At 36.9% G+C, this 11,741-nt stretch overlaps 1 protein-coding gene across 1 annotated transcript in view; it reads left to right on the top strand.

The window, feature by feature from the left end:
• LOC138030265 (BOS complex subunit NOMO3-like) overlaps window positions 1-11,741 on the top strand; it is a 52,556-nt gene that overhangs the window by 16,329 nt on the left and 24,486 nt on the right. Inside the window, exons 11-17 of the mRNA XM_068878165.1 lie at window positions 683-772; window positions 1,981-2,034; window positions 3,102-3,215; window positions 4,132-4,217; window positions 5,228-5,282; window positions 8,310-8,435; window positions 10,906-11,047. Coding sequence (XP_068734266.1) covers window positions 683-772; window positions 1,981-2,034; window positions 3,102-3,215; window positions 4,132-4,217; window positions 5,228-5,282; window positions 8,310-8,435; window positions 10,906-11,047 — 667 coding nt within the window. The remainder of the gene's footprint in view (window positions 1-682; window positions 773-1,980; window positions 2,035-3,101; window positions 3,216-4,131; window positions 4,218-5,227; window positions 5,283-8,309; window positions 8,436-10,905; window positions 11,048-11,741) is intronic.

Raw genomic sequence — 11,741 nt, forward strand, 5'->3', positions numbered from 1 at the left:
AGGTATACTTCTGATTTGTGCTTAATATACATGTATGTTGTAATATGTAATAATAAGAATAATAATATTATTGTTATTAATTATTAATTTTTTATTGCATTATAACGTTAGGCTCAATGGTCAGTCAAATTAGTAGGGCCTAGCCATATTCTTCAGTATTGATAATTAACAGTTATTCGATGATGTTGAGCATGATAGCGCTAAATTAAGGCCAAAGTTTGTGTTATCTGCCAAAGCCAAAAGGCTGAGGTGGATAACACAAACTCAGACCTTGATAATTATTGCTATGATGCAAAAACCAAATCCATATTGTTTTATTATGCATACATGTAATTATATTCCTGAGCTGCTCTTGTAAAGACAAGAGGACTGACTCATGCATTTCTTTGGATGAGCGGCAAATCAAAGAATGTTTCTGCGGTTGGCAGAGTCTTGTTTCCTCTTCTCTGCTGGTTAGTGTGTTAGGTGACGTCACTTCTGCATGCATAAAACTATTGTATGTAGGCATGACGTCAGAGAAACAGAGCAAGCAAGAATTAGCTGCGTACTTATAGCCAGTCAAAATTGAGCTGGTGACACCAATGTATAATAACAATATAATAATTATTATTCTACAATATTAATAACAATTATTATTATTAATTATTAATACATGTATTCTTATTACACTTCATTGTTCCAGATTCCTGATTACCAAGGAGAGCTTATAACATTTGATGTGGTTCCTTCTAAGCTAACATTTTCTGTTAATTACAAAAGTGTTGTACTTATGGTAAGGAGTGAATATCATGAGCATTCACTAGGTCCAGTTAATTGTGTTACGATAGGGTACAGTGGGCCAAAGGGAAGACCAAACCTTTTGGTATATATAATATTTTGATGAAGAAGCAGCCCAGTCAAAAATACATGTAGTTGTTTTGAGTAGTAACTCCATCTGACCCTTGCCTGGGAGGGAGGACATGCTCCTCTGAAATATTTTGAAAATTTCGGCTTCTAATGGTTATATCTGGTGCATTTTAGGGGTAAACACAGCCCATCTTTCAGCTTACAGATAACACTACTCAAGCGCTTTTTCCTCAAATGCCTGTTGTTTTCCACCTGTAGCTTTATTCAGAAAGTGTGAATGTGTAGTTGTTTGATGTAAAAACGACCATTTGCAGTCGCCAGTAGTTAAGTTAATAGTCAAAATTTGTGCAATCGTCTCCACAAGCTCATTTAGACGGGGTATAGAAAGGTACAGTGTATTTAGGGGTATACAGCAACATACGTGGATATGTGTGGGTATAACATAATTAATTTTAAATATGCTATAATAAGGGATTCGTGAAGTACCTACACTGCAATAGCTTTGACTGCTGACCATTCATGTGGCTCATTTTCCCACATCATGCTCTTAAGGCTTTCCTAGGCCCCAGTAACCCCGCCATTTAGCATGCAAGAGTCAGTACTCAAATTTTCAGTTTGCTGCAAAAGAAACATATATATATTTTTTATTTTTTATTTTTGTTACATTTAGTTTGATTGGTAAACAATTGCTTAGATAATTTTCTTCCAGATTCTGACTCTGATTAAACTGCTCTTTGTCCACATATAGAGACATTTTAAGCTTTATTACTTTTGACAGCATTGAACTTTAACCGAATGAAAGTGTGTTAAGTTGATTGTCATTTGTCTTGGCATTCAACAGGCTTCTGTGAATAATTTTGCACATGTAATTTATGTGAGTAACATGTAATTGTTATGTGCCTTCTTATTAAGGATTAATTTCTGATGTATTTTCAAAGTTTTCCAATTCCGGGCAATTTTGTGAAAACTTTGAAATTATGTGTGTAATTAATCCTTACTGTAGTTTCCCTTGGGCCCATGCAATTTCATATACTAATGATTATTTATGGGGGTACTAATCTTAGTTTAGCTCTCTCCCCTAAAGGGTTTCAATAATATGTATAAATTATAAACATGTTGATTTTTTTTTGATAGACACCATTTCAAGTTCATGGATTTTCTGTCAGTGGTCAAGTTCTTACGCCTGAGGTATTGATTTTTTTAATTTTAGCATTGATATCAAGTCTATTCAGTAATCCTAGGGTTTCTAAAGTGCTTGATTTCCTTTTGTGTCCTGGGACATGTTTTTTGAAGGGTACAGTGTAACTCTTATAACCAGCTGATTTCATTCCCCACATGCTGTACATGTATGCTGTCAAACATCACAATCTTCATGATTACAAGTGACTACATCATGTGACAAACAAGAATACTGGATTATCATCATACTTACCGTAACAACCAAGAATAAATGCAACACCTCTTTCACAAGTGTCGAGAATATAAAATTATATATATAGTGGAGTGCTTTGCTCTGCTAATTAAGATCAAGTTAAATAACATCAAAGGAAGTCAAATATTGGGTTTTGATTAGAAGACAAAACTGAACTACGGGAAGAAAAACGTCTTCAAGCAGAGTGGAGATCTGAAACAGCAAACTCGATACATGTGTGCACAGGCAGTCTGGAAATCACTGCTGGAAGGCGAGGCAAGAGCTCTGCCGTTGCACCAACTCTGCTTAGCTTCCCTCTGTACCAAACTTGGAAAATGTCATTTTTACAATGACTGCAAAATTCTTGCGTGCTCATTGGTTAATTTTTATTGTCAATAGGTGGACAGACACATAAATTTATAATTTATGTGAGGATGACGCGATATTGCTTGCGTCAGATTGAAGTCTCTCGCATTTTTGTTTCACGTTCTTCTCGTGTTTTGACTTAATTTTGACCCCTCTGCCTTTTTGTTTTTGTAAAAAACAAATTGCATTATGTCAGTTTTTCGTGTGTCCGTTTTTCGTGCGTCTGTCCTGTTATCTGTCTAGACTATCTGTCTATCTGTTTGTCTGCCTGTCTGCCTGTCTGCCTGTCTCTGTCTGTCTGTCTTCCTCTCTGGTGAGGAAGGGTTAACCATTAAGCATAACATGTTGAAAAGTTTAGAGCTTTCTCACTTGTAACTGGTGGATTGCAAGTATAAAATCTGCTTTGATTAGCCTTTAACCAGCACTCTTCCAGTTTTAGTCTTTTTTGGTAAACTTTTGACATTGTTGTCTTTTATAGGGTCAAGGCATTGGGGATGTAATCATATCAGCTGGTGAGGAGCTGAGTGCAACAACCACTGCAGAGGGTGTCTATGTATTAAGCAATGTTACAGCTGGAGGATACACTCTTCAGGTAAGCAATGATCAAGAGATAAAAATGGTTAAGTGTTACATAAAAATGCCATGTTCTTTGTTTAGACTAAGATTAAGACTATGAGTTTAAAGTGGTTAGTACACCAGTGTAAAAATTGCAAAAGTATGAAATAAAGAAAAAAGTGCATGCATACAGTGTTGTAAAATATAAAAAGTAATTATTTACAGTTAAAAAGATCTTTGGATTTCAATTTTTGTCTGAAACGTTTGCAAGCTTTAATGTCCTCATCACATTCAGTAAAGATTTCCATAGCTACGCTGTGGAGTATCCCCTGGACTTAAATCCACTTTAATCCATGTCTTGGACAATGTATTGTCAAGAACTGCTGAGAATAGCAATCGAATTACTTAGACTGTTTTAATAGTTTGAGCTACATTGTAGAAGAAGACATCACGTCTTTTTACACATTCAAAAAAAGAAATGTTTGAATAGTGTGTAACAGTAAAAATGGCAAACATCTCAAGTTTGCTGCCTAACGGTCGCCCGGTCGCCTGGGGCGCCTTATTTGCGAGTGCAGGCGACCAAATTTCAGAACAAGTAGCCCGAATGGGCACCTTACTTGATTCATCCTCACTTTCTTGTAAATATGATCCCAACTGGAATTAATTCATTCTGGGCTCTTGAAAAAATGACTTGGGCTACTAACTTTTAATGTTGGAAGCCCAAAGGGCTCCCCGAAAATTTTCTTAGGCAGCAGCCTTGCATCTTTGTGACTATCATAGTTTTGTTCACCTTACTGTACATTATCACATTGTTGACATTGCCAATGGATGATGGTGAGGTCGGAGTTGAGACAATAGTTTTGCGCATACATGTACATTTAAAATGTAGAACAACTTTAGACATTGAAGGGAATTGATTACTTTAATTTATTTCGTACTACTTTTTCTCCAAGGCAAATAAGGAGAACTACTTCTTCAATCCAGTTAAGGCCCAAGTGACACCCAACACACCTAGACTACCGATCATTACACCAGTTGCGTAAGTTTGGGATTTTGCGTCTTGTGTCCCTTCCCCCAAATAGTCCCAAAGTTTCTCTGGCTTATGACTGTTAATCCCCTCTATTTTCTATTCAAAAAAAAAATGATGATGTTGGTGATGATCGTACAAACAACGTAATTAAAGCAAGAAGGCAAAACACATTTATTGTTGAGAAGGAAGAGAGGCAGTGCTGGATAGCCAATGACTGTGGCAGTTCCAGGGGATATAAGGGTAGTCAATAGAAAAAAGGCTGTAATCTGTGGTGTGTTTGTGGCAGCTTAAGAAAATAGAAAGTGTTCCTGTTGATTTGAGTGCTCTTGGAATAGGGACAGATAAACTGGAAAAGCGACCTGGTATATGTGTTGTGGGATTGAAACACCCATGGCATTGCTACAGAAAATGTCTTTGCTTGGATCAACAGCTACAATTTTTGGAAGGGTTTGGACCATGGTACATGTAAGAGGTGACCTGCTCCTCATCGACATACCATCCATTTAAAGTGCACCTGACGTCAAGTATTTTCTTTTTCAAAAGTGAAATGTCTAACACCTTGGCATTCATTTGTCCAGTACATGTAGCTGAGCTAGTGAGAGGTGTGGATCTATTCTTTCAATGATGTCAAGAACTAATTTACATTGCCAAAGTTCTTTCAAAACTATAATGCAAAGTAGTTTATGCGGTCATAGAGGGAATAGGTCCGTGACTCTCACTGCCTCGGCCAAGGGACAAACGATTAACCAGCATCTTTCTCTTACATACCTTCTGAGGCACATTTAAAAGTAAAATCTATAGAAGCAAGGTAAATATATGTTTGATATTTAACTTTTGCTAAAGTATAACATTTTGAGGTTAGGTGCACTTTACAAGGCCGGTACATTGTAAGATCATGGGATAGTGATGACGATGATGATGATGATAATAACAACAATATTTATTAATATTTTTTTTATTTTAGCAGCTCAAAAGTAACAAATCTTATTTGATTGATCAGTTCATTCATTCACTGACAGGTATCACTTGTGTGGAAAACTTAAGATTGACGAGTTTCCTCCAGGGGTTACTCAGGTAATTGTCTAAGCAGATCTAGATGTCTTATTCACTGTGATAATAGTTTCATCCACCAAATTGGAGGTAAAATATAATCCACCACTTTGAGTCTGAGTTGGATAATAATATTATTGTTTTAATGTGTACCACACATTGGTTCAATAATCAGCAATGTTAATGGCAATTAGTTTGTTTTTCATTGTTTGCTAAGAGGTGAATAGTACTTGCAGCTACCGGTAATCCCTCTGAGCTAGCCAATCAGAATGGACAGAAAGCTCTATTCACTTGTGTAATCTATCCCAACACAAAGTATTCTTTGCCTGATCATCTAGTTGTGTTACATAATTTCATTTCAGACTGACTGAAGAGAGTATTAAATTTTTAGTATCTGCATGCATAAAAAATATAGATTGCATGGGTTCAATTTGATTTTTTTAACTTGACCACTGTGTTGTTGGTCAGATAGCCAAACAAACAGAATATTTACAAAGTTTATTAACTGTCTATGAGGACAACAGCCACCAGAAACAAATAGTTGATTATTTAAATGGAGTTCCGCCAAAGCTCAACTAAATGGCATTGCAAGTCTTTTTTATTTTGGCAGAATATCAGTTTATTGTTGAAAATAGCATCAAGAAGGAAAGAATAAAATTGAAAAACATTAATTTTATTTTCTTTAAAAGACTATGTCGTGCACATTGCACTAAGATAATCGCACACAATATTTACATCGAATAAGTGATACTGTAATAAATTGCTGAAACGAAGTAAACGTACCAATGAATTGTTGACTATGATATTCGGAGCAATATACAACATCGTTTGTCGCTTTAATAACTCAACCATAGTGAACAACTACAGTCTCGGTCACAAATGTTGTAACACTGATGGAAATTTTCCCTTCCTCCCCTTTCAATGTTGATGTTTATGGGTTCCAGTGCAAGAACTACCCGGTAAACGCAACATTGAAGGGAGGAGAGAGAAGGGCTGAGTTATCAATAGCTTGGATGCGAGTTACCAGTACGTGCTATTCAAGAGAGGTGTTACAACTGTATTTATGACTGAGGTTGTAGCTCAACTGACAAAAACATTATGAAAAACTATCCTTTTTCAAACTCTAAAAATAAGATGACGTCACAGGCTTACTTTTTTTTGGCACTGAAATTACTTAGAAACTTGTTACAGTTAGTACTGTAGAAGACTTACATTCAGGAAGGTTTGAATATAAAATGATTATTAACAACCACAGTCTGTCAGTTACTAGTCGTTAAAATAATCAGCCCAAAGTATTCAAGTCACATGTATTACCCTTGTAAATCCTAAACCTGTTCAAATTGTTATCATGCATGACAAAATGGCCATTCAGTAAAAAAGGCTCTTGATATATGGTTTTTTCTGCCACAAAGCTTCAAAATGTTCCCTTCGAACCAATTATCACGAGGAATATTGCAATGCATGTGCCAGACTAATAAAAGCCCTTGCACCACCTGACTGCAGAATCTTGTCATCATTAATGTTGCCAAATTCTATTTAATGGCATAAATGTGACTTTGTACTTGAAACATTGTGGCAGTTGATTAGATTGGGTCTTGGGTCAAAATCAAAACAAAGCAGGACATCTGAGCCCATGAATCCTGGGATACAGTTGATTTAGAAAGTAAAGAGAGACCCACTGTAAGTAAGTAAGTAAGTAAGTAAGTAAGACTTTATTTAACGAGGGTAACATATGACAGTAATAAAACTGATAAACTAATGGCCCTCAAAAATTAAAGATTTAAAAAAGAAGACACAAACCTATATACATCATAAATATTGTTAAAAGTTAACAATTTACAGGAATAATTTGCTAAGAATTTGATTGTCTAAAATTATTTTAAAAAGGGAACGCTTAAAACTTTTTACACTGGTTCTCTGTTTGATATTCACACTTAATTTATATTTGGTCCATACTCTTGTGGCTCGCACAGCAAACGCTCGTCCCCCTTCGGCACTTCTCTTAAATTGCGGGCACATTAAGTTTATATTACAGAAACGGGTTGATCTATTATGAGTGTCAGAATTTCTGATAAGTAGATCATTTATATATTCCGGAGTATTGCCATTCAGCCTTTTGTAGGTTAGAGCGCATCGATTTACATATGATTCAGCACAAAAAGGAACCCACTTTAAGATGTTAAATAAGTCGACAGAAGGTGCTTTCGGCATCAAGGATAATTCTAGCCGCATGTATTTGAAGACGCAGGACTTTTAAAAGATTTGCTTTACTGCAAGATGTCCAAATCGTGCTACCGTAAAGCATTACAGGTTTAATGATCATAGAGTAGTATATGTCAGGTTGATTGCGTTTCAAATAAGGACTTATGTGACGAAGGAGTCCAATAAGTTTCGCCAGCTTTTTACATAACTCCTCAATTTGGCTATTAATTGAAAGATCCTGATCTAATGGGTTATCCCAAGAAGTTTGAAATCAGTAACATGTTCAATGTTGCTTCCATTCAAACTAACATCTATTGAGGTAGAGGCGACAAGGTTCCGCAAACGTTTGCCTGTTACCAGCATGGACTTCGTTTTTTGAGAGTTAATGAACATTTTGTTTCGTGCTGACCACTCATCTAAGCGTTTGAGATCTTGATTTAGAGCCTGTGTCAGATGAGGAACATTTTCCCAACTAGAGCATTTTGATAAAGTTGTATCGTCAGCATAAACATCTAGCTAGTGTTAAATCACGTATACTTAAAGGCATCTCATTTACGAACAATAGAAAGATAATGGGTCCCAAGATTGATCCTTGAGGCACTCCTTGTAACAACTGCTTACTAGTGGAACAGCAGCCATTTATACTCACATATTGTTTTCTTCCAGTGAGTTATGACCCAAACCACTAAATATATTATTGTAGCCTGTGATTTGTCCATTATGGTTCCATAAGGGTACCTTTCTTTAAAACCCATCAAGAGTGCTCTGAATAAATTCATCAAACAGCATCCCATGATGTTGCTGGATTAAAGCACCTGTTAAAATTGCAAATCTCATAAATTTTGGCAGTTGAAGGGACGCAAGATGATTCTGCAGACTGAAGGTGCATCCATAGCAACAAGGTCAATGTCCACTTCAGTTGATGGTAATGGTGATTTTTGCTTCAGAGTGGCCACTGGAAATCATGTTATTCAGGTAAGTTGAATATCCAGTTTATTAGCATCTCAGAGGGCTTGGGGAGATTGACAAGATTACGGTCTCCCAAAACAAAGCTCCTCAAAAATTATTAACAGTAAGGTGGATCTTGGATGTTATGTACATCTCTATTTTGCATTTTGTTCAGTAGCATATGGTTTTAGCCCAACACTAGGCACCTACAATACTAGACATATTTAGTTGGAACACTTAGCGAATGGTCCAGAATCATGGTGTTACAAGATCGTAGCTTATACCACATCCCCCTCCCCCCAATTCAATGTTGTGTGAGAATTTTTCGGGCAACTACTAGTAGTTGTGGAAATCAACATTGGAGGAAGGGGGAAACGGGGATGGGTGTTCCAACAAATGTGACGAGTATTGTATTTGCTTCAAGGAAATAGGCTAATCTGTAAAGGTGTAGATCAGAAGTCAAGTCTCTTTAGAAAAGAAGTAAACTAGTTACTAAGATAAATGGATTGTCTCTTCGCATGCTTTGTATTAAAAACAGGTGGGCAGTTGGTCTTAACATGATGATAATCAAGGAATATGTGTTGGAGAGTTTTTAGAAGGCCAAAGACTTATAAATACTATGTGGTGTGTAAAGGAACATCTTCAATACGCTGTGTACCACATTTCCATGTAAAGTAGTTGACACTGTGTACTTTGATTAACGTAGCGTACACATGACATCGGGGGCTTTAATTATTATCGAGACGAGAATCGAGCGAAATAAGGGCGATCTTCCTTGCACTGGTACTGATGTTGGCATTTGAAGGCGTGACAACGGTTAGCGAAGGGAATAAAGCTAGAGAGGTGGGGTCGCTGACGTCTTGAGAGGTTCGGTGTGTATTTAATAATATATCGAGTGATGCCGATGAGGAGTCGGTACCAACTCAAGAAAAATTTACAGGATTATTAAATTAATATGGACTTAATGTATGCAAATTGCAATTGAGATGTGATTGTCAACGATTCACCGTGCGATTCACCAGATACTTTAGCTCGATATGTAAGGGGGGAAAGAGTTTCCGGGCATAAGAACCATCGTATCCCGAGGTTGTAATCTAAACTAGTTTGTAAATGTGAAATAAAAAAAATCCCGTAACATTTCCTGCTATTGCGGCACGGTTCACCATGGTGAATCGTTTGTTTAAAGAAATGAACTGTTTATCTTTCAGCTCACCAACGGTTCACCATGGTGAACCGTAGAGATTCACGATTCGAAGCCATGTCATCACAGACCTGTGATTGCAAAAGTCTAATTACGTTGTCATATTTTCACGCCTATACATTTCTTCCTTATAACAAGCATTAGAGGGGCAGAATTTGCAAAGCATTCATTGAGTTATTTCACCATTGTGCATACATAAATTAACCTAATTAATGAGGGTAAACAGTGGTATGGTCAAAAGTCGGGTATGACAAACAATGGACTCGTTTTGCACTTTAACAGGGAAAATAACAGCAGACTTGTCGTTTTTCATTAATTAATAACAGGTGTCGTTTTCATTAGCTATATATAAAGTGGAGCACCAAGCATTGCTGATGAACTGTTCTTTCCCTACAACAGATTTAGTCAGTCCTATCGCAGAAAGAAACGTCTTCAGGGGCTGTAATATATTTGCATAGCTATTCTGACTCCTTGTTATATAAAATGTGTCAATCAACGCCGACCGTTGCACTTTGATAATCGTGTCAGTCCGTCTGGGAATAGAGCCTATTAAAGTGTTCAGAGGACAAAATGTACTTATCACACGAGTTTGGAACTGTTGGAATATTGCATGGCGTATATTGCATCGTACGGCTTCATACCAACGCACACCAATACTCAGACAATACTAGACATATTTAGTTGGAACACTTAGCGAATGGTCCAGAATCATGGTGTTACAAGATCGTAGCTTATACCACATCCCCCTCCCCCCAATTCAATGTTGTGTGAGAATTTTTCGGGCGACTACTAGTAGTTGTGGAAATCAACATTGGAGGAAGGGGGAAAAGGGATGGGTTTTCCAACAAATGTGACGAGTATTGTAGATACTATGGATTACATGTATCTTACTTTAATGTCACTTTGAATTACCGGTAGTAGATTGTTCTTCAGTGCAGTACATTATTCAAGGTACACCAACAAGTTATTTTAAAAATATCGGGCAGTACCACATGGTAAAATGCAGACACTCTTTGGAAAGATAGCAACATGATACCTTCAGTGCACCCTGAAAACCAAACCACAAAATTGAGAGAACATAATTTTTTTTATTTTGTTGTTACAAGGGTATGAATAAAGCTAAAACAGGATTCATCAAAATTGGGAGTTCTTCTGTTTATTTCTCTCAGCCAGTGATTGAATCCTGTCCTTAAAAGCAACGTTGCTACTTTTAATTAGCAGAGTATCCATACTGTTGTTACAAACGTCTACAATCTAAGTGGTCAATTAAATTAAGTCTTTGTTTGTCAACTTTAGCCTGTGATCACATCACCAGAATCTACTGCTGGCTTGGCATTGATACCTAAAGAGCAAGTTGTAACAATCACTTCACATCCTGTTCTTGGAATCGCTTTTTCTCAGTTCAGGGCAACAGTTACTGGAACTGTCCAATGCATAGGTATGTATGGTAAGCCACAATAAGAAACATAAGTGTGCTTTGTGTAGCATTTCAAAGCCAACATTGTGCATGCATGGGGTGGACTTGAATCTGACTGGATTTAATAATATATTCCTCTTACTAACTGAGTTCGCGGTCCATACTGTAAATTACGGACCAAGTTTTTTCCAGTTGATTTATGGCGCATAAATCAATGGCAAAGGAGACAAGTTGAAGTCAAGCGGAAGGGTTCAACTGCCACATAGATTGCCATGTCAAAATCTGAAAAACCAAATCTTCTTGGCTGTTTGAAATAGTTGCTTGCAAGATTCAAACAGTTTCACAACTTTATGTGACAGAGACAACATGAGAAACTTGCTTGAAGTTGGACACAGGGGGTGTTCTACCCCTCTGCGTGGTAGTCTGATGCTCAATCAACTGAACCTACCTGCAAGCTTTAGCAAATTCCTACCTCTTTAAGAGGCTTTTTCCTCTTTCATTGTAAATGAATATAATTTCGAATGAGCTATACATAAAGCTGTAAATCGATTTGTTTATGCACATAATGTACAGCTGTAGTACCGATATGTACTGTAGAGAGCGGCAAACAGTTCTCATCAAGAAACAAAAACAAAACAGGTGTCTATAAAAAACAATAACTGCTTGTTCAAGTACGAGGATCACTTCTCTCATCGTCTGTAATCCGCAAATGTGG

This window comes from Montipora capricornis, chromosome 13 (assembly GCF_036669925.1).
Source record: "Montipora capricornis isolate CH-2021 chromosome 13, ASM3666992v2, whole genome shotgun sequence".
NCBI classification, from domain to species: domain Eukaryota; kingdom Metazoa; phylum Cnidaria; class Anthozoa; order Scleractinia; family Acroporidae; genus Montipora; species Montipora capricornis.